This window comes from Seriola aureovittata, chromosome 2, assembly GCF_021018895.1.
Source record: "Seriola aureovittata isolate HTS-2021-v1 ecotype China chromosome 2, ASM2101889v1, whole genome shotgun sequence".
Taxonomy (NCBI): Eukaryota; Metazoa; Chordata; class Actinopteri; order Carangiformes; family Carangidae; genus Seriola; species Seriola aureovittata.
The window spans coordinates 19,852,575-19,876,835 of record NC_079365.1 but is presented as its reverse complement, the minus strand read 5'-3'; the positions used below and the strand labels follow the sequence as shown (position 1 = coordinate 19,876,835).

Here is a 24,261-nt window from a genome sequence, read left to right as displayed (position 1 = left end):
CTAATTTTTGACTTGAAATTACATTTACTGTAATTGCTTCAACTGATATGTTTTGGAGAAAAATATAAATCCTATTTTATAGTTATGTTGTTTTTTCACCCGCAGGGTTTGATTTATCTAAAAAAAATATGATGTGTATATAATCCAGAGGGTTTCACACGGTAGTTAGTTATGTAACATAACAATCGTTAATATTTCAATTGGGAATTTTATGATTGTTTACAGCACTGACATTAATCACACAAACAAGTGTTTGGATTTTTGGATATTATCTTGTTAAACCAAACATGGGAAATCTATAAGAATATGATGGCTACAGGCCTTAAGAAAAACCCAGAGCAAAAAACATGGACGAATAAAAACAACTGATCAAATTAAATACATAACACTGTGGAATTAAATTCACCTTTATTCTTACTTTTGTCAGTCCCGCAGTACTCATGTCATATTTGGCTGGCATACTTGGCATGAGTACTGATGGTCCATGCCACCTACAGAAATGCACTGGTCACAGTAGGCAAACTAAACAAGATAAGAAAGCTTGCTGCTCTCTTTGAACCCTGAACACCTGGAACTACAGAGCAACACATGAATTTGGAAAGTATTACAATTCTTCATACACACCCTTCAAATAAAAAATCTCTGCTTTAAAAAAAGCACACCACTTTGTTACATGACTTAGACAAAAGGAACAGTGTGTTTGACTCTGCTACCACAGTTATAGAACATCATGCACTGAACACGTATTACATAATATAACTTTGTGCTGTCTGTCTGTAGGGAACATATACCTATACATTTTCATAATTATTTCTCCTTTGTTTCCTTTCTACTGAGGCAAAACATGATCTGACAGATAAAAGTGCAATGCTGCAGATTCCTATACGCATTCATGAGCAGTTCAGTCCTCACATTTCCTCATTCATGAGCCGCAGGGTTGTTTCCCTTTAGTCTCTGAAAATAACTGTCTCACTGTGTCGTGACTGCGGCCTGACAATCATACCTTAACGCTGTGGAACAATGGAGCGAAATTCCCTCTTTGAGTTTGTCTGCCTATAAAAGAGCTGATAGAGTGAAGGCGTGCCTTTGTAAACTTGAGGAAGAAGGATGTTGTGTAATGTTTCTCACACGCAACTTATCCATTATATGAAAATCTATTGTTAGTGACAGAAATACTGTCAAACACGATGCATGTACAGCTTCATACCAAAAGCTCTATACCAGCGTATGTGACTCAGATTTTGAACAGACGTTAGACCACACACCTCATCCCTGACTGTCATCAGTAGACACTCATATGACAATCATGGTTTCACAGTAATTACTACAAAGACAGTTAAGTTGTTCTGTGAAATCACTTTTCTACCAGTAAAAAACATAACTTCAGCCTCAGTATTAGAGACAGACTTTTGTTTTGATGCATTTTTTTAATCTGCTGCACAAAACACCAGGGACAAAGAGGAACATAAATCAAGAAAATAATTACTGTTTTTAGATTCAAATAAGAAAATATTTTAACTTATTCATAAAGTTTAGCGTATTTACTGAGTGACTTTAATTATCTTTGGGCCACTTAAACCTATATAAGCACACAGTATTATTTTAAAATGTTAGCAGTAAATTGTAGCCTATCTACGTCTGTGGCTCTCTTCAAAGGGCAAGTAAACCCTATAATCACCAATACAATAACCTAAATAATGTATTCAATTATGTAGTACTGTACTTTAGTTATGTCACTCTGACACCCACCCTCTATGTTATGTGTTGTTGTGTGGCTTATCAGTCTATTGTTAGTGTCATATGTTCTTTTTTTCCCCATTACGTTTATGTACAAATGCAAAACTTTTACAAAAACAAAATAAAATAAGATAAAATAAAACAGATCAGACTCTTTGGTTTCAAATTAACAAGCAACTAAAAATGCCAGGAAATTTGCTTATTTTCTGTCTTACTGAGAATTAGCTGAAAGATCATGTATCCCAGTGGCATATAACACAGCTTTGCCTAGCTCAGCACAAAGAATAGAAGAATGGGTAAACAGTTTGCCACAATCAAAACTCCAATAAATAACAATAAACAGTTCAAAGCTCCAACCAACTCCAGCTGCTCATTAAACCACAATGCCTCATTTTCTATTATCACACACGTTTAATATGAAGTGTAAACAGACAGTGCTGGGGTTGTTAAACCTGAGCTTGGACAACTGTTTCCCCCTGCAGCCAGTCTTTGTGCTAAGTGTAATACATCACACATCTTCCTATCTTCTCAGCATACAAGACTGTAATTCATGTTGATAAGACAGCAAAATAAGAAAATATGCCAGACTATTCTTTATGCATTATGGGTGGCAAAACAATGACAGTTCTCAGCAACATAAAACCATATGGTTCCCGGTGAAAGTTGCAAGCGAGGGAGATAAGATAACCTTTGAGGTGGATGTGTGTGTGTGTGTGTGTGTGTGTGCATGTGTGTGTCTATGTGAACCATCTGGATCTGTTGGTAAATCACTTACAGACAATGATTCATTAATTGTGGTTAAAAGGACTTCCAGTTCATTCGTCTGTTGTTGTTCCTTCTTCCTCTTCCTATTCATCTACTGGAAATGATTGTTTACATTTATCAAGATATATAAACTTGTCTTGTTTTTTTTATACCATATTGTATAAAAAGTGTGCATAGTGTATTAATATTACTATAAGTATTTAATAAGAAAAAATAAACCCATGGCTAATGCAGAGTATAAAAATCAGCGTGAGGTTGGTGTTATTGTTTATTATTATCATTTTATTTCTTCCAGGAATTTAAATTAATCAAAGCCACTATCTCTTTTTATAACACAACATGGGGAAATTCCTCACACACTACGTTGAACAGGAAATACCACCACAACAGATGGGGAATTTGAACCTCGACTCACCTGCAATGTAGGTTGTAAAACAGTATAAGGAAGTAAACATATAATGTATTTTAAAAGGAGAACATGGTATTAATTGTATTCTGACAGATCAGAACAAGTTTAGCAGGTTTTGTAAATTCCTTCTCACAACATCTGCTAAAGGCATTACATACATATACATAACATATTTAAGTATTTCATTAACCATGTCAATAGATTATTACCAGGTGAAGTGCAACTTGTTTCTGTAAATACACCCTAAATCAGAGAAATGACTACATAGTGTGAAAATAACATGAAAACAACCTAAATGCAGCTTGTCATACTGTATAAATATGGGGTAAGTAAGGTGTCTTATTTCAGTATTTGTGGTATGAGCTGTTCGCTGTGTGACACACCAAACATACATCTTAAAAGGCCCACAGGGGATTTGGTTAAAGAAAGGGTTTCTGTTGATATTGAACAGGTCAACAGAATGAGTTATTTTCTTTAATCGATTACCACTGAAATACCACACTTGAATGCTTAAATCAGCACTTGTCTATGTAGTTTTTTGTTTATTCTTATCAAGCCACCTGTTAAATCTATGTAGCCCTTTGTCAAATGAGCTTACTGTAATCTGGATTGTTTTATTTTTAGCCTTCAGATATGACAGTATGCAATGCAGGTCATATCTGGTAAAAGCAAACAATATTACGCTTGAGGTAAAAATGACCTGATCCAACCCATATTCAGTGAGGTAACATGTGTTTGCTATCCTGTGACAACATGCTGTACATTTGCTTAAGGGACACACAAGAATAACAAACCCAGCACAGTGGGCAAGTGTCCCAGGGGCCTGGAATGATCCCGGTTTAATGTATTTCTACAGGTTTGTGACACTGTGACATAACAAGGGCCTGAAAGTGGGTCCTGCTATATTAACTGATCTTTAAGCCCTGTCTTGAGGAAGATCCCAGGGTCAAAATCTTCTTTATTTTAGCTTTGTACTTACTGTATATGTTGCTATTTCCTAAATCTATGTTAAATCAAATTACCACATAAGAAATCTGAGGCTGAGCTGTTTTTTCCAGCTTAGAAAAGCTATACACATTACACAAAGAGTGTTAGGAACAGGGTTTTAACTGTGGCTCATTTGTTTTGCCTCTGGCCCTTCTAGGATAGACAATCTGGCCATGGTGATTGCTTATTGTACTTGCATGAAACATTACCTTGTTTAGATTTAAGAGAAGGTTTTAAGCATACACCTTAGAATTTTTTCACGGTCTTCGTGCACCAGTTTGATATAAAACTCATTCCCAAATCTTTGATACAGCTACTGCATCTTCGATAAGAGAGATTTTCAATTAGTGCTACACTCCTGACACTTGGTGGTAACGGTGCGTCACTACACGTTAAAACGGCCTGTATCAAGAACTTCAATCGATTATCTAGATGGATTAATTGATCAATTAACCTGTTTTTCCAGCAGCATATAGTTGTATGTTACCATACTTGTACTATATTATCAGCGTGGCATCGATTGTTTTGTCGACACAAACGCTAACGGTGCAACTTTCCCTTTAAGAAGTCTGACTGATGCTCAGCGCCCAATCGCGGCGCGTAAACTGAACTTTGTTGTTGTCAGCAGCTACCAGCTAGTTGTAAGATAGCATTAGCCGACCGGTTAGCTAGCAGGACTATATCATCATTTTTATTCGTCCTAGTAAAGAAGTGGAGCCCCGTTGTATTTCGGTTGTGACGGTCAGAACAGCAACAAGTCCCTCTTACTGGGTCTACGAATTTAGGAAAGATGACTTCTGCATCGGTGAGTTTAGCTGCCTGGCACTTGTTACTTCAACCACGGAGCTGAAGTGCGTTTCGTACTGGGGGTTTCACACTGACCACTTCATTACTAGTAAAAGTTGGGAGGAAACAGGAGATTCATAGGAATAAACGATTATTTTTGACATGAAATTGGAACTTTCTCTTGAGCATAATTTACTCTATTCTTAGTCCTACTTGTAACAATTTCACTCTTGTTGTATCTGGCCTCAATGCTGTGTCTCAAGTTATTTCAGACACTGTTTTGATGTAGTGGGTGAATCAGTAATGGCCAGCTCTGTGGATGAAATAGGTCACTCTGAGACTAGGGGGGTAATCATGCCAAAAATATTCTTTTTGTGTGTTTTCAATACTCAGTATCTTAAATGTTGCAAGGCTGTCCATGTGCAATACCGACCCCAGATTAATCACCTTAGGGTCTACTGAACAACTCCTTCTAAATGATTATTGCAATCTACACATTTACACGTGTAATGAAGATAGCTTGTGGAGGTTGTATGTTAAATAATGTAAATGTATTGTCTCACTGCAGTAAATTGTGCTTTGGAGTCTCACTTTCACTTCATGCATGCTGATTATGTGTCTTATTTAGGTTGTAGTTAGACATTTGATACATTTCTTTCAGATTTTCAAGTAATCATGCTTGTTTTTATTAGTAGACAAACACTCACAACATAAATCCAAGTAATTTTTTATTTTTCACATAAACAGTGTAAGGTGCACCTGCAACTATTTCTGCAAATGTTCAGCAAATGATTTGTGTATATATATATATTAATATTAATATTATATATATATATATATATATATATATAGCAACAAGTGAAAGTCATAAGAATGTGTGTACCAAACTTTAGGAGAGAAATCAACTTCAAATCCCAAGGAAAATTGCACAAAGAATTAGATAATTGTACAACTCAAAATAATGTTGCCCATGGAGATGATGAGCTAGCAGTACATTGGAGGGAGTCTTAATGGCCAAAACATCTTGAATATTACATTTTAAGAACTTTTTTGGTTATCAAGTAGATGAGGATGAAAAATTGTGAATTATCTGCTTTAGGTTTGCAACTAACAACTATTTTCATAACTGATTAATCCGCTGATTATTTTATTGATTGATTGTTTTGTCTATAAAATGCTTGAAAACGGTGAGGAACGCCCATTAATTTCCCACAGACCAATGTGACATCTTTATCTGTTTGTCTGATCAATTGTCTAGAATCCAAATATATTCAATTTGCTATCTTTATAAAGAGGAGTATCAAATTCTCATAGAGCTATAAATAGAAAATACATTACATTTGTGCTTAGAAATGGAAAGAAATTGGTATTTGAATAGCAAAATAGTTGGCGAATAATTTTATGTAAAGTGACTAATCACTTAAACGACTAACCATTGCACTCTTCTCTGATTACTTCGTGGTGTGACTTGATTTGCTCCGGAAATGACAGCAATGTGGAACAAACTTCGTCATAGATTTTTTTTTAATGTATTTATTTACATATATAGAATATAAAAACACAAACGCAACTTATAAAAAAGTACAAAGCTTTGATTAAAACGTGAAGGATCCCCGCCTACACAAATTACAATCCATCAAATTTTTCCTAAAAATCCCCTTCACTCCACAGTGTTAACTCTCGACGCCATGTTTGTCGAAGTGTCTCATGATAACGCCTAGCTCCAGCTCCACAGTCCCCATGGCTTCGGTTTGCAGTCTGTATCTGTCCGCCCCGTTGTATATGAGGTCCGGGCTGCGGAGCTGTGGTCCTCCGCCGACAAACATTTGTGCCAACTGCTCCTGCCAGGATCCGAGCGGCCTCCAAGTCACACAGCTTATCCGATGATGTCCGGGGCTAGACGGGATGTGGCAGTATCCGTACCCGTACAACTGACAGCGCCCGAAAGAGTCCTGGTGCCAAACTTGGAGATGAAGCTTCGGCCAGCCTTGAAGTCCCTTTGTCGCGTAGTGCAGATCAATCGGGTGACTCCAGTACGCCATGTCTCCGATTTGGGGTATATCCACCTGGGTCTGACCCTCCTTCAGCCCGGACAGAAGACGCCATGCTCCTCCCGTATGAACTCCCCATTTGCAAAACAGGCTGTTCTGCGGGAAACCACTGGCCCCGACGATCTGGCCGATAATATGCAGCTCTGCCATGTCACAAATGTCCCCTTATACAAATACATGCGGCACCGAAAGTCCTCTTTCTCCGAGTTTAACTGCTAGCTGTGATTAGCTTCACAGCTCTCGTCTCCTTGGTAACTCAGCCTGATTTACTGGGCTGTCGTTTACCCTCCGTTACGCCTCTCAGGCAGCACTTCCTGTCAGGCTGCTTGCACATCCCGCATTTTTGAATAGGTTGATAAACACCAAAGCCCAACGTGTGCCATATTTATGTTAGCTTTTACAGTATACGTGAAAAAGAGCTATTTAAATTGGTGGAGGCTCACAGTAGGAACTGGTGCCTGACAAGCTAAGTGCAGGGCATTTTGTCCATGTGTTTGACTTGTTTCCTTGTACGGCATCGTTTATAGAAGAAAACCCGTGAACTGGACACAAAATACGACAACACTTCGTGTTAATTCCTCATAATGAAACACTGAGGATGACTTAGCAGCTTCCCTGCTAAACTAAAAACGAGTGTTAATTTGTTGGTTTCCTTAGAGTTTATATCGGCTTTGGAGTCTAGAACCAGTACACTGCGAAACAGCGCCGCTCCACGGTTGTAGTGCCTCCAACTTTCACTAGGTCTTTTTGTAGCAGAAAATTCACCATGCGTTTGAATGCAAAATTTTGGCCATTCCGGGGCAAATTACAAAAAAAAAACAGTAATTGTGGCATCTGCAAAAGTTTGTGCACCCTGCTAAGTCAGTACTTTGATACCCCCTTCACACCCTATCACATCTTGCAAACACTTTCTAGCCAGCAAAGAGACTTTCTATTCTGGATTTATGAATTTTCCCCCTCTTCCTTGGTAATCACTTCAAGTTGTGAGATATCTTTAGGCTGTTTTGCACACACAGCATGTTTAAAATCTATCCACACATTTTTGTACAAGTCAGGGGACTGAGGGCTGCTCCAAAAGCCTCAGCTTGTGCTAAATGTTGTCCAAGCTTTTGCACATGCCATAATTACAATTAATTGATTTTTTTTCTATTTTTAAGTTCATGAAATAAAAAGTAACAGTGCTTTAACAGTCCTTGTCTTCAGTGAAGAAAGACCTATCTTTGAGTGAACACATACTTTGTTCAGGCGTCCTAATACTTTTGGCTACATAATATATGCAGCTGGATTCACAGTAGCATTTTTATGACAGTTCTCAGTATGTGTATTTTTACCAGCATTATTGCATTACTTGCTGACAAACTGTCAATTATGTCACACACCCACACAGTCCAGAAGAAGTACATAAACAGTTTTTGAGTGTTAAACTCTTAATAAATGATACATATGGGTGAAGTTTTTTAAATATTGAATGTTTGAATGTTTAATTGTAGAATACTTAACATTTGAAACCAAGTTTTCACTGGCTTTAATATATCACTGCTGCAAACAATCTCTCTGTCTCTTTGTCCACGCAGTCTGATCCAACCCTAGAGAGACATTTCAAGGGTCACAGGGACACTGTGACAAGTGTGGACTTCAGCTGCAACATGAAACAGATTGGTAATTACTACTACTTCCTTCTCTGTCTTTGTTATGTCTGACTGTGGCGTCTGCATCGCTGTTGTCTTTTTTATTTTGTGTGTATTTTTATTCTGTGTACTGTGTTTACTTAATTCACTTGTACCACTTCCTCCACCAGCCACAGGCTCCATGGACTCCTGTGTGATGATCTGGAACATGAAACCTCAAATGCGAGCGTATCGCTTTGATGGACACAAAGATGCTGTCACCTCTGTTCAGTATTCTCCCTCTGGCCACCTGGTGGCCTCCGCCTCCAGAGACAAGACTGTACGTCTTTGGGTGCCCAGCATGTAAGTTATCTGTTATCTGTTATCTGTTAGAAAGCCCCCACAAAGGTCAATGATGCTGACTCATAAAAGCAACAAAACTAGACAGTTTTGCTGAATACAGTTTTTCTCCTGCTTCTGCCAGTACGGAGGAAGGCACACATTGCAGAACACCCACTGGGTTTGATTGTTCTCTTAAACTTAAGTGTTGTCTTGGTGTTTGCATGCGTTTACAGGAAGGCTGAGTCAACAGTTTTCAGGGCTCACACGGCTACTGTGCGCAGTGTTAACTTTTCTGGTGATGGACAAACTTTAGTTACAGCCTCTGACGACAAGACCATCAAAGTGTGGATGGTCCACAGGCAAAAGTTCCTGTTCTCTCTAAACCAACACATCAACTGGGTCCGCTGTGCTAAGTACGATGCACACATACACATACAATTAGTGTTAACAATTAGTTATAATTTATTACTGCAGATATTTTGACTTATTCTATTGTTTGTTTTATTTATTACATTTACATTTAAATATACAAATATTCTATATATTTCTGAATTGTTTTACAGCGTAAATGAATGCATGTCATTACCAAAATTGTTACTGGAGACTTGGCTTATGGCCAGTTTTCAATTTAAAATTTACAATTTTGATTTACAAAAATGTATTTCTTGCAGGTTTTCTCCAGACGATCGTTTGATTGTGTCGTCCAGTGATGATAAGACTATAAAGCTGTGGGACAAGAACAGCAGAGACTGTATTCATTCTTTCTATGAACATGCTGGGTGAGTGTGTGTGTACATGTGTGTTGGAGAAAGAAATGCAGTAACCAAAAGAGAGCCACCTTTCACCTGGTATTTTTTGTAGAAAGTATAGGATTTATAGCATTATGTACTGTAGGTAATGTAGTGTTTTTTGGTTTGGTGGATGGTGAGCAATATGATCATTTTAGATGATGTCATTGTAGTTGTTTTATTTTTTATAAATGCAGAGTGACGAAAAAGGTGGAAGGCCCCATAATCATGTGTCCTCTTGTTAAAATTCTGCTGACCAAGGCACTGAACACCTGCTCACTGATTAAAAGCTTCTCCTAAAGCATCAGCTAAAAGCGTCATATGTAGACTGTTTTTGATTTTAGTTGAATTATGTAAAAAATGTTCAAAGTAATAATTTTTTTTTTTTTTTATGGATGTGTCAGAGTAAGCACTGTAAAAACTTGACCAAATGCCTAATTTCATTAAATCTCATATGTCCTTTCTCCCAAGTTATGCAAACCATGTGGATTTCCATCCCAGTGGAACTTGCATTGCTGCTGCCAGTACTGACAACTCGGTTAAGGTGTGGGACATCAGATCCCATAAGATGCTACAACACTACCAAGGTAAAGACACCTCAGAAAGGTTACAGTGCTTACAATGAAGTCATTTACTACAGCAAAACCACAATTTGCATTCAAACAAAACATATTTGTAGCTTTAATTCAAAGTTGTTATTTGCTTTAATAAATAACAACCACATCGACCTTGAAGACAAGCATTTGCTACATTTTTTTGTTTCAAGACTTTAAATTAAGCCAATCCCGATACCTTATACCTTATATATTAGGGTTGGATGTATGCTGCTTTTCCCGAACCCAATGGAAGGGCTAATATGGCAACTCTTGACATCCAATATCACCAGCTAAAGTAGAGCCTCACCTTTAAACACAGTGAAGAATACAGCTGAGGTTTACAACAAATAACTGAGATAACACTAAGATAAAACTAAGCTTTAAAGTTTGTGATTAAAGTGGTAATAAAGATTCATGATTTCTTGCATATTCAATAAAACAAATGTTGATGCCTTTTTGTTAGTCTGGTACTCAGTCTGATTGTTCTAATCAGCTCTCTTAAATGGATTTAAGCTGTGAGATCTAATAATGGATAATCACATCTGTCTGAGGAGATTGAGCATGAAGATAAAAGCTTTTCCTCTCCTCTCCTCTGCTCTCCCCTTCTCTCCACAGTGCTGCACTTCACATGCTGTAGTTAATTACCTATTTAGCCAGCACAAAGTGTTACATTTGTGGTTAAAATGTGGTGCGGTCACTGTTAGATACCCATGAGAATTATTAATATTTGCAAACAATTGCAGATAAATGTTCATAATGTAGGCTTTAAACCTCCCGATTAGAAAATCCTCTGAATACTGCTTCTGTAAGGGGTTATGTATGAATAGTCAGTATGGCGCAGGATGTTTAGTTGTCTTAACTTGCTGTTGAGCGGTTAATTCACCTGGCTTTGTGTTTTATTGTAGTGTTTATCCTGCATTGTATCCTTGCATGAACCTGAGCCATATAAGAATGTGTCATAGCATCTTGCAGCCAGCAGAGGGACCATGTTGTTTGTTAAATGTCTGCTGCTGTCCTCATTTGTCTCCACCAAGAACCCATTCACCACATGTTAGAATAATTTCAAGCCTGAGGAACTTTAGATTACTTGGTATAGGCTACTATACTAACGTAAACCTGATGGTAAGCCATTCTCAAGTTACACAGCAACTAGGGTGGTGTGATGTGCAGCAGTGGAATCAAGGCATTCATGCTAGCAAGCATCTGGCTTGCTGAAGTGTCCTTGAGCAAGACAGTGTACTCGTAACAGCGACTGAGGTGCTGGACATGATAGATCAAGTCCTTTGACTTCCTGTAAAGAGAAGAAACAAGAAAAAAAACACCCTGCTAGAATCAATAAAGTATAGAATTACTTATGTTTAAGTGTGACCAACAATATATTTTTTATCTTATATTTGTGATATATAATTCTTACATTAGATTAAATATTTTTAGGGTATTGCACTGTTGCTGGACGCAACAATGCAAATTTAACAGACCAAAGTATTAATCAAGAAGTAATTTGCAGATTAATCGATAATGAAAAAATCATTAGTTGCAGCCCTTGTCGTAATTAATTTTATTTTCATTATTTTGATCTCAATGATGTTTAATGATTCCATGTTATTTCACAGGAGTCTGATGTGCTGATGTGGTTTTTACAACTTAAGTCTTAAATTGCAGAAGAATAAACTTCATTTCAGTCAGTTATAAAGTGTGTGTGTGTGTGTGTGTGTGTGTGTGTGTGTGTGTGTTATAAAGTGTGTGTGTGTGTGTGTGTGTGTGTGTGTGTGTGTTTTGTTTGTTTGTTTTCCAGTCCACAGTGGTGTGGTTAACAGCTTGTCTTTCCACACGGCTGGTAATTTCCTCATCACTGCGTCCAGCGATTCCACCGTGAAGATACTGGACCTTGTAGAGGGCAAACTACTGTATACACTGCATGGACACCAGGTAGACACACACAGACACACACGAGCACACCAATACCATTTACATATCCTGCAGGCCTAACTGCGCAGTTTACCTGGTCATGATCACGATAGGTCATGTCTGTACTCTGCTCCGCTGTTTCTGAGATTGTGTATTTATGCGTGCGTGCGTGTGTGTTTGTGTCGAGGGTTCAGTGTGGACAGTTATGTGTGACTGTGTTTGACATCTCCTTTGTGCATGTTTGATTCTCTGAAGTGTGTATGTGTGTGAGTGTGTGCGTATGATGCTTTTTTTTGTATGCGGTGTATTTTAGTACTTGCCAGGCGAGCGGGCAGCCCACTCATGATGACTCATCTCAGGGTTGTTGGAAGGAAACAGAACTGTTTCTGCCTCCATTCCTCTGGATCCTCTCCTCCTCTTCTTCTCTTTATCCTCCTCTCTGTTTCCGTCCCGTCCTTTTTCTCTGACTTTAACACGCCTCTCTTAATGTCCTCATGTGTTCTGGGGATGTTTCAGTGTTGCCGCCATCACTTTCCTCTTTTTCTTCTCTATTTGCCCCTACCTCCTCCCTTTCTCCAATGTACTCTCATTTTGGCCGGCTGGACTAGTTGGCCGGACGGCTCGCTGACTGTATCAGTTTGTTTGAACAGCTGATGAACTGGCTTGCTGGCTAGTTGTGGAAATCAGTGGCTTGCCAGTACCACATGTGGTCCGTCTGTTTATCTATGCCTCTGTACACATTGCCTGTCTCTCATTCTTGTCTTTTTTTGTCTGTGTCACCTGTGTTGCTCTCCAGCCATTTGCCAAGACTGTTCTCTTTGTCAAGTAAAAAAAACTCTTTTTTTCCCCCCTTCTCTCTAAACACCTCCAAATTTGTCATCTCCTGCGCTGTCTCCGTTTCTGTTGTTGTTCTTTTTGGCTTCGTGATGACTCTGCCAATCTGTTGGTGCTGGGAGCTCACAGGGTGTTAATTGTCTCTCCAATCGCATAGCTAGAGATGGGAGAGACCCCCATCTGTTTGGTTTATGTGTGTTTATGTGTCTGCTTGTATGTGCTGTGTTTGTGTGGAGGCCCATGTGCATGTAATGTATGTGAAAACACACAAGGGCTCTGAGGGAGTGTTTTGCTGTTGGATCTGACAAATGTGTTGTTTACCAAGCCTCAGGAGAACCTTACCTGGCTCATGTAAAGTTAGGTTAATTTGTCTCTCTGCTTCTCTGTCTAACAACTGACTTTCAAGGTGTGATCCAAAACTTTTTATGTTGTAAGTCTTCAACTCAACACATAGGCTTTAGCTTTTAAAGACCCCATGAAAAAGATGAGATGCTAGTGTTGTTCCATATTTTGCTCTTGCTTGAAAGTGGTTATATGGTGGGACATAATGTCAGGTTAGATTTGATTTTAGAAATCAAAAATGAGGCATGCCTAAATAAAATAGGCACTGAGAGCCTTATTCAACAATGTGTATAAAGTAAATGTCCATATGAACCATTAGAAACACTATTTAGCAGTGTTTTTAAGGTGGATCCTGTTTGTGTCTCATTCACATACACTACATACGCACATATACTGTATACAGGGTGCAAGCTGGTGACGGAATACACAGTCCCGCCAATGGTTTCATGCTCTTTCAATGGTTATCAGTCGGTGGTTGGTGTAACATGCTAAGAAATACACTGCAGTGCACCAATAACAGCAAATTAGAAGCAGACTTCTTGTTAGCAATCGTGGGTGTGAACAATTTGAACCATAGGCATTAAATTCTTCCAGAACTACTTGTTGCAGGTCTTTTTTGAGTCAGAAAGATGCATACAGTGTGTTGTGGTGTGAAACAGAATGTAAACTCTGCAGGGTATCCTTAAGAAAACTGGATCCAGTGTACCAAGATGTTTTCTATTCCTTCCATTGACATTTGCTACATCTTAAGGCTTTTTCTGCATTTTATGGCCCATAGCACATGTGCGCATAAGTGTTTCTCTTATATTGGGCCTAATGGTTCAATTAGTGTGTGTGGAACAAGTCTTTCTAATGAAGAGCACATCACTTGTCGCCACTTTGCCTCCTCCGTCGCCCCTGTTACAAAGGAGTTGGATGAGGGCTAAGACGATAGACATGATTTTATACCCAGGATATCTTTTCTTTATCTGGCTTCACTGAGCCTAACATTCGCCATCCTGGCATCCTGGATAAAATGTACTACAAAGCTGGTTATCAAGTGGCTCAGTTAAATCTCGGTTTTCCTCTCTGGCTACAAGCATGTTCATTTGAAAGAGGCTGAGTTGTTTATTACAAGCAACATAGTCAGAACCATGAATAAACTAGTTAATATGATATGAAAAGAAACAGTGCCACCTGCAGGTAAATTCAGTTACAGGAACATCCAAAAGGTGGAAATGGTGAAATGTAAACGAACTAGAATATAAATCAATATAAACTAAGGATATATTGTAAATAAGTGCATGAATTATTATTAAGTTTCTTGCTGAGTGAGTATTTTTGCTCTTTTGTCTGATGATGAACAAACTATTATTAACATGTGATGCAGAAAAAAGAAAATTAAAGTAATGTGGGACTGTTCCTGCTGCCAACGCAGAGAAAAGTCTGATGGGGTTTGAGATCTGAATAAAATGTTCATTTATAACCATGGGAAATATTTAACAGTCTGGGGATAATTTTTCAAATATAAGTCATCTAAGGGTTTAGTTTTTATTTCCACTTATTGTCTCCTCACATTATTCTGAGCTGCTGTGATGGAAGACAAGTGTAAAAGAATCTTTGTTCAATTAAAATTAAGTTATAATAGTTATTGTATAGTTATTAAGTGTGGTAAACTCTCTCTCTCGCTCTCTCTGTGTTAGACGCTCTGTTTAAAAAGCAGAGTGGACACATGAAAAGACCTAAACAGCAAGATGATTCGACTGATCTTTAAACATATCCATTGGCCTATTTGTCACTTTATTGTAAGCTCTTTTGTTCCTGATGTAGTTGTTCCTGTAGGAATTATGACGCATTTTTTCCAGGAATCTGATTAGCCAGTAGTTGGGCTGTTGACAGGTTAGAGTTAGGTGTAATTTACCATGGTGATTTATGGCACTTTGGGGTTGCAACTATTATTTTTATGTTGATTTAATCTGTCAGTTATTTTTTGATTAATCAATTAATTGTTAGTGTATAAAATGACAAAAAAAATGTGAAAAGAAAATTCACATAACTCAAGATGACATCTTAAAATATTTGTTTTTGAATGATTAATCAATTATCAAAATGGAAATTTTCTGTCAATCAGGTTATCCATTAATCAGCTGATTGTTTCAGCTCTAATGCACTTACCTCATTTATTCCCAATAGCAATTCTGATAAGTAAGCTTTAGTACTGGCTAATACAGTGTGCCCATGTGAAGTTAGTGCTCTCTGTTCTTTTCCTGTATACCTCCTTTCTAAACTGTGATCTGAGACATTCATAATCAGTCTTCTTTACACTTGTGGAAATTTAAATTATTATTGTTTTAGAAACATAATAACACTGCGTCATCACAGCTTTATAGCAACATGGACTATGAAACAGTATTTTAAGTGGATCAGTGATAAACATAAAGTATTTATTACCACTCTTAGAGCTATATTTTAAAGAAATAACAGTCTCTTAAATAAAACCAGTCCAAGCATGGTATGGAGTGCACCATGTGGGGCCTGTCTGGTTTCTGCAATTCCTGTTCATTTATTAGTACATAAAATTTGCCAGTTAGGTTCACTGCCCTGTCAGACTCTGTGTGTGTGTGTGTGTGTGTGTGTGTGTGTGTGTGTGCGTGTGTGTGTGTGTGTGTGTGTGTGTGTGTGCGTGCGCGTGCATGCCATGTGCCTGTGTGTGTGTGTGTGTGTGTGTGTGTGTGTGTGTGTGTGTGTGTGTGTGTGTGTGTGTGTGTGTGTGTGTGTCTGGCCATGGCGAGTGCCAGCCTGGCAGCAGGCATTAGTCAGCGCAGAGACAGAACATGCTGTCTGTCAGGCCGTCGCGTTGCCATAGTGACACTGTCTGCTTCTCTCAGGTGCTTCTGGGAAACCATTCCTCACCCAAACCAGCCTGTCTGGGTGCCAGCCACAGGACACTGCTCCTTTTTTTCTTCCCAGCAGCGTCCCTGTCCGCTTCTTTCCCCTTCTTTTGTTTGCTCTTTCCTTCATCTTCTCTTCGAACACAGTCAGAGAGCTCAGGCTGTAACCGTTGACCCCGTTCTGCATTGTAAGGTAGAGAAAAGAATAAACCAAGAGAGAGTGTGATTTCTGTGTTTTTAAAGCTGGATCCTGTCTGCGCTGCAGGTTCAAGCAAGCACACTCAACCACACGCACACGGCATGCCAAACTCCTGACATCCCCAGGTGATCCTTTTTTGCCTCTGACCATGAGTGACCTCACCTCAGTCTCCGCTTTCCGTTATTGATTGCTCTGCTACAGTCCCACACACCCACCCCCCTCCTCCACACACCCACACACACAAATATCCATGAGCTTCTGTTCTGAGCAAATTTTGTTTCCTCTGATGGTTTAAAATAGAGTTGTTCTGATACTGATGCTAGTATTGGAAAGGCCTCTGATACTGCCTAAAATACGCTGTTGGGTATCAGCGAGTATGCAAGTCTGTTCACTGATCTGTTACCACGTAATTTATTAATAAACTTTATAGATTCACACCTGGATAGAATTGCAGTTTCCCCTAAATCAATTCCTCTCTGCTATAAAACAGTTGCTTACAAAGGAAGTTGTGCAGTGCATCCTTTGAAACCACTGTTCTGTATTCTTTATTTAGATTATGTAGTGTTTACTTTCTTATATGTTCTACATAAACACCTACACTTTGCAGCAACTGTATATTGCTTGGCAGAGGAAGAATATTAAATTATTCATATTATTCAAAGTTACTATGTGTAGGATGTGAAAATGAATGAATGGGTTAGAACACATAGACAGTTACACTTTCACAGGAATTCTTTCATTTTTTAGTGTTGAAGCTAATCATTTAGTTTATAAAATATCAAGAACTGGTACAAAGAAAAATCCAAAAGTACCCATCACCATGTTCAATGTTAAGTTGCATGTTTTGTTTGATCAACTGTCCAGAAACCAAAGATATTAATTATTATTACATAGACAAAAACAAGCAGCAAACTTTGACAAATTGACAAATTTGACAAATCATTGTAGCTCGCAACATGAGATTTGGAATATATTTGCATAGATCTGACCGTGCTTGTTGTATTTTTGTTTATTGCGTTTTGCTGACATTGCTGTGAAAGTCAATAGTTCATAGTGACACAGATTTTTCTTTTCTTTTCAACTTGAGCAAGCAGTTTGCAGCTAAGCATTTCAGGATGCTTGTCTTCGTAAGAAGGATAACGCAGAACTGAAATATGATTTCACTGTTCCGTCACCTTCATTCTCCATCTCTCTGGTTCTCTTTCCCTTCCTCCAGGGTCCAGTGACCTGTGTGGCCTTCTCCAGGACAGGAGAGTACTTTGCCTCTGGAGGCTCTGATGAACAGGTGATGACCGGTTTTTCTAATTGATCCTAAAACATTGAACCAAATATAACCAGATCGATCAGCTTGCTTGTGTCTCGGTAGTCAAAAGAACAAAATGAATCAATACCCTGTGAGAGAGAAAGCAAAACTTATTCATGTCGCACATTTCATTCTTTGTTTATACGGTTGTTGGTCATTTGAGTTTGGTGTATTATTTTAGAATAAGCAACAATTTATATTCACCCTACAGGTAATGGTGTGGAAGAGCAACTTTGACTGCAGTGAGTGTGGTGACACTGTCAGGCTACAACATAAAACTGCTTCCAGCGTTCAGGCAGCACCAGCAAGCTCCACGGCTCATCTCCCCTTTAACTTGAATCCATCTGTGCACCGCAGCCAGGTAAGTTCCGACAGCTGGAGACAAGCACAATGAACTCACAGCATTTAATGCATCCCTTTTGCTCTTTTACAAAAATTAATTTTTTATCCTAGACATTGACACACACAAGTCACATATCCTTTCCTTTCCCCTAACATGCGTAACCCTTACATGCACACATTACTTTTGTCCTTAGGTAATTAATATTTTCATGCACTTTATCTGGCCATACATACAATATGTATCAAGTTTTATGGCATTCCCATAGATATAGAGTATTAATCAACTGTTTGGCAGTTTTGATTGTTTACCAGTGTAATAATGAGTTTTGTCTGGCTGCGACCTTTGTAGAGCAGCATCGCTCATATTTCATTCGATTTTTATTTATTTTTGGCATGGTCTGCTTCATTGGATACTTTGACAGTGAAGATACAGTACAGACAGGAGGTTGTTATGTGCCTCTTATTGTGTGTAGGATTGTCAGTTGGCTTCGGAAACCCCCGTCACCCCACACCTTTTTGACATTGGATAAGGGGGGGGGAGTTTCTGTGTCCAGCCATTTCTGTAACTTTCCGCAGCCGATTCAACGTTCACACCCACTTCACTCAGTGACTGGCCAGCTGTGCAGGGGTGAAAAATGAGCCAGTGATTGAACTTCTCTCTCTAGTTCTCTTTTTTCATTTGTTATACAACTATTTGTGGCACGTTTCATGTGAACAACACCATGAAAGACTTTCAGGAGAGGCCGTCTGAACATGTGTGCCTTTTTATTTTTGTTTTTATACAATATTGTGTCTGTCTGCCCAACAGACTCAAAAATGCTGTAAAAGGGTAATTATACTGTTTGGTATACACAAATGTATACATGCAGATATGTTTATTGTATGTACGCAAGTGCTCACATTAGCACAGAAAAGACTAACTGAAACCAGTATGCACACACATTTGCATGCCTATGCCAACTAGATCAAAAATAAACATAAAGAGACACATACATGCGCACAGATGCCCCTCAGTATTTCATGCTGCCAGGGTGGCTGGATTATTTCCTCTGTGCATATCCTTCCTTTGAAGTCTGCAGTGTAGCCCAAAGCTACATTCATATCTTACATGCAGGGCAAGATATACTTACTTTAGTCCCACATCTACACTTTGATATAGAGGAAGTTTTTTTCCCCATCCTTCTGACCACATGAAATAGCCCCAATATTACTCTGTGTTCGGCTAATGGCACCCTCTAATGTAAAAATATAAATATATCTTATCATACTGCAAGTGAGTTTTAAAAAAATGTAAATGATGATGAACAAATTTTGGAAATTGAAAACAAACAGGCAGTGATGAAGTATTATTGAGTGCAGACAGATATTATTGTTATGTGACAACTTATTATGATTATTTCGTTTTGTGAATTAGCTAACTTGCTGAAATAAGGCCCTGACAAACAAAAACGAAAGATGTCAATGAAAACTTTATTCCCTCAAGTGCACTAAATGCTAACTTACTCCTCATTTGGCATTTTCAAAATGGCTCGTTGTTATGTTTATTTATTTTTTGTCCTATACAATCTTATCTGGCATTTGTAACTTAATAACATATTAATGTTATTATTCCTATTGCCATTGCAGTACATATGACACTGCACTATCCTTAATCATAATGTTTTTATTCAATTTGACAACTATGGGGTTTGGATAATATTATGCGAGTCAATAAATGCCAAAGTCAGTTAGACTGTAAAAATATTCAGATGGAAATCAAGCCTTCCAGACTTCAAAGCCCATTTTGTTGCAGCGTCTCCTCCATTTTCATGACAGTAATTTAATAAAACATCATTCTCTGTTTTCCAGTAGGAGTCTCTACTTGCACTATTTCCACCACACCCTTTCTGATTTCTGTGTAAATGTGTCCAAGGAGAAAGAGTAGTAAATATACTGTCAAAAAACTTTTTGTAGATCCATTTAAAAATGATAACTTTACAAATAAGAAAAATTGAATGGTCTATGACTAAAGGTTGAGCACTAAATTAATGTTCAGTTGGGTTTACTCAAGTTATCTTCAAGCTGAATCCAAAGCCAGTCAGGGCATGGGCATGATTACAGCCAGTAACTAAAATAGTCAGCTAGCTAGCTGTTAGGAAGGTATTTGAGCTAGTGTCTTCTGTAAATAAACAGAAACAGTGAAATCAGATAAATTAGTGATGAACTTTCAGTTTCGATCGGCTAAAAACTAATTCATATAAGTGTGTGGTTGTAACTGTGTGAACAGTACAAGAAAGAAAAACTGCAAAATGCAAATAAGAAATACTTTGAGAGATAAATAATAGATAACAATACAATAGAAATATAGAAATATAAACAATCTGTCTTTAAAAATAAAAATAAAAACCTTCACAAAACGGAACCATTTCCACTACTAATTGTTGTTTTGATGGATAGGGTTGAGTATATTTGTTTTATCATCCTCTTGGCAAGCAGGCTTTTGATTACAAAATGATTATTAAGGGCACGTTTTTGACATAATAATTTGATCATTTTCATTATCGATTAATATTTTGTTTGTTTGTTCATTCCTTTGTGAGTAAGTGAGTGAATGAGTAAGTGAGTGAGTGAGTGAGCAAGCGAGCGAGCAACTCAGCATTTGATCTTATATCATTCATATCATATCAAACCAAGTCTTAAGCCTCAAGCAGACCAAAATGTGCTCGCAACAAGAATACTTAAATTTGTGCACACACAAGGGGACACACAGGCTGGCCAGAAAACCTTATGTAACGGTTTGGATTTCAAGCCCTTTGACTGCTACAGTGTTACTTACATCAACAAGGGCATACCCAAGGTCCTCGCAAGCGCACAGACACACACACACACACACACACACACACACACTCGAATGCCCTGTCTTTCCTTTCTCTTATTGATCGCTCTGCTACAAGTTTACATCCACCCATAGTGATGCTGTCCTTACTTTACTCATAATGACTCACAATTAACTAATGTGAGGGGGTCTGACATTAAACTGGTACTTAATCTTGAAGACGACATTACACAGAGCACAGAATACTAATTGATATGGATAAAATACAACTCTAAGGAACAAATGTATATTTCTTTGAATATGCCGTATTATACTCATATCATGTTTGGTGTCTACCTCAATGTCAGACACATGGACTTTTTGGGTCTGTTTTTTTCTTCCCTAGCTGACTCTGTCTTTTTCTCTTGCTGCTGTGATACAGAATTGTGAATTGATTTTAATAGCTCTTCCACTTGACAGCCTTTATTACAGACTTGCCTCAAAGGGTGATTATCAAATGGGCAGCTGGATCATGTGGAGAGAGATGATTAGTGCAATGTATGAAACTTATTCTCTTTTTCTGAGAACTACTGTTTTTGTATAACTTTACTGAAGTCTTTTTTTGGGAAATATGGATATTCAAATACAGACACTTGAAGCTTCAGCACTAATGGAAAATCAGTACTTCAACTGCTTGATTAAGAAATGCGGTGTAAGACATTTCAACTCTGGTGTTGTGATGGCTCTCTGTCTGCAAAAATATTTGTACTGTAAAGGCGCACATGCTTATGTGATGGTAAACAGATATTTTTACTGTATTTCATGGATTTGTGGTTGTTGTAATATCCAAGGACATACTGTGTAAAACCTAGTCCTACATATCCTCTAACTGCTAGAAATTTAACTGCTGTATATAAACAAAAACATGCGTGGACAGGTATAAGGGAAAATGTAAAATGAGATGTGAAATGTAGAATGAGATGTGCTGCCCAGTGTTTCCTGTGGGTTGAGAATTTCCTTCATGATGGTGGATGTGGTGTTTAATCCTGTCTCAAGATATTGGCACTCATTTCTGAAAAACAAGGAAAGCTGCACTGAAGACAAGAACTGTTTTCTTCTTTTTTAAGGAAATTAAGTGCTGAATCTGAGACAAAATGACTGTGGATAAAATAAATGCAAAGTAGTTAAATGGCTAAGTAAATTCGAAACACAGAGCTATGAATGCATGATGTAGAGAAACAATGAGTCCAAAGACCATCTGTAAATAAAGTGGTCAGTTCCAACTCCATATCCAATTGATCCTTTTAATGTGAAGTTCAGTTTCTGCAAAGGCAACAGCTGCACCTGGCTGTGATGATTGATTGGCTTCTTTTTATTTTTGACTGAGGGAGAGAACAAATGCAGGACCCGACTTGGTGACACCAACCTGGGATCGGTGGCACCTTAGTGTTTTGGCTTTTGTTGGCAGCTACATGTTAAACATTTTACTAATGTGGCTTTTACCATGAAAACTTCTCAGTCAGTGGCAGGCATCATATCCAAACAGATCACTCAGCTTTAACTTATCAATATACTTGTTTGAAATTATTGAAACAACAATTATAGATTCTACTTGGTATTTGGCTTCACACATGAGCTAATATCTCTCTACTAATACCAAATAAATATTTTGACTGCTACTAAAACTATTCAAATAATGTTTTCATAATACTGTATTTATTGATAGTAGCTGCATGCGCACACACACACACACACACACACACACACACACACACACACACACACACACACACACACACACACACACACACCAACCTCATTAACCTAAGCTAGTTCCGAGTGACATTTCTTTCATTGTCTTTTATGAATTGTTATCTGCTAGTTGTTACAGTTAAAATAATGGTGACAGCTGCACCTGGAAGTGCCAGCTTCCTAGATTCTCCTTTTCATGTATAATTTATCAATTCATTATTTATTATTAATACAGGCCCTTTCATCTCTAATAAACTGCCGCAAGTCTCACACACATGTCAACTGAGAGCAGAGATGAGAAAAATGTTACCAGCTTGTATAAATGTTTTCATTTTCTTCTCTCTTGGAAAGAGTATTCAAAGGTTTTATGAGTTTATATGGAGAGGAAAAAAACAGAGGTACTCTAATATGGGAAAGGTGGATCTAATGTGCTGTTATAAATTGACTTATTTTCAGAAAGCACAGTAAGTAAACAGGATGTTCTATGACTGAAAGGAACCATGAAAAGAGCCACTCATACAACCAAATACCAGAAGGTAGCTATATTAAAAAGATGCACCAAAGTGAATATTAATATACTCAATAGAAAGGCCTGAGGACATAAACTTGGCCAAACACCTGGCAACATATTGATCATGGTTATACCTCTTTTTTTACATTCGGAAATACCATGAAGTACCTTTATATAAAAACCATGGCTAAGACTTATGGGATATGTTGTGTTTGTATGCTTGTAAATTAATACATTTTTTCTTTAAAATTACAAGATTTATTTTTTCAGTGAAGTACAGTGAAGAATCTACTTTATGAGACATCCAGTATTGCACAATAATGTCTTTGGCTATAATTCATTTCACCGGGAAGAAATTGACCAAGGAGACAGTAATGCTGTGCTTATTCATACAGAGGCAAAGGCCGCCCATGTGTGCTGCCCTCTCAGAATCATATCCACAGGGAATTCATAAGTAGCTAATTTGATGTGCTGATCCTTTAATGTACTTGGATGAGAAGCTCCATGATAATTTGCCAATGATGGGCACAGTACCAGGAACATGTAGGCCTATTTGTTAAACACAATAAGCCAGCTTTAAAATGAGGTCTCTCCAGCTAAAGATTGAGTGTGTGTGTGGTTCAGTCAGCAAACCTTTATTTCCCGCTGCTTCATTGTGTGAGAATAGATACATCTGTGTGTGTGTGTGTGTGTGTGTGTGTGTGTGTGTGTGTGTGTGTGCGTGTGTGTGTGCGTGTGTGTGTGTGTGTGTGTGTGTGTGTGTGTGTGTGTGTGCGCGCCAGCCATTGCTGACAGGCAGATCAGCTCTCTCTGATCGCATCCACCCTAATCCCTGCATCCACCCCACCCACCCACCCACCCCTCCCATCCCCATCCCCACCCCTACCCCCTCCTCCCTTCCTGTCTCTAGCTTCACATCTGGGTCTTTCTCCCACTCACGTGTGCAGACAGACGAGCCGCACACTCACAGCAGGCCTCCCTTCACAGCTCAACACACACACACACACACACACACACACACACCACTGCACCGCTCAGCTCAGCTTTAGGATGTGGATTGGAGTGGGGAGGGGGGTTCGGAGACTGCAGTAGCTGTATGTAATGCAACTTGTTTCTCCTTTACCATTATTTTATTCATTTACAGGAGCTAATAGGCTGCTGTCACTGTGCAAAACTTTACCAGCATTCTCCTTAATTAAAGATTCAACAGCAGTGGAAGCAATGAAACAATCCACCAAGCATGGGTGCATTGAAGACCATGGAGCATAGCACTGTAGACTGCAGTTTGTAGTTGCGTGTGTGCATCTTTAAGGTGCTGGTATGGAAAAGCAGGTGGTG

At 38.4% G+C, this 24,261-nt stretch overlaps 2 protein-coding genes across 2 annotated transcripts in view; one reads left to right on the top strand and one right to left on the bottom strand.

The window, feature by feature from the left end:
- Positions 1-4,528: 4,528 nt before the first annotated feature.
- Positions 4,529-24,261, top strand: part of poc1a (POC1 centriolar protein A) — a 41,068-nt gene continuing 21,335 nt past the window's right edge. The window contains exons 1-9 of the mRNA XM_056363968.1: positions 4,529-4,703; positions 8,310-8,394; positions 8,534-8,705; positions 8,918-9,097; positions 9,356-9,463; positions 9,944-10,059; positions 11,864-11,997; positions 17,438-17,506; positions 17,736-17,885. Coding sequence (XP_056219943.1) covers positions 4,689-4,703; positions 8,310-8,394; positions 8,534-8,705; positions 8,918-9,097; positions 9,356-9,463; positions 9,944-10,059; positions 11,864-11,997; positions 17,438-17,506; positions 17,736-17,885 — 1,029 coding nt within the window. The 5' untranslated portion in view covers positions 4,529-4,688. The remainder of the gene's footprint in view (positions 4,704-8,309; positions 8,395-8,533; positions 8,706-8,917; positions 9,098-9,355; positions 9,464-9,943; positions 10,060-11,863; positions 11,998-17,437; positions 17,507-17,735; positions 17,886-24,261) is intronic.
- On the bottom strand, positions 6,198-7,108 carry b9d2 (B9 domain containing 2). The gene has a single exon (XM_056363979.1). It carries the CDS (start codon positions 6,883-6,885, stop codon positions 6,358-6,360), a length of 528 nt encoding a protein of 175 aa, XP_056219954.1. The 5' UTR covers positions 6,886-7,108; the 3' UTR covers positions 6,198-6,357.

Bases quoted from the DNA above. Each gene is read 5' to 3' on its own strand.
- b9d2 (XM_056363979.1), bottom strand. From the start codon at position 6,885: ATGGCAGAGCTGCATATTATCGGCCAGATCGTCGGGGCCAGTGGTTTC.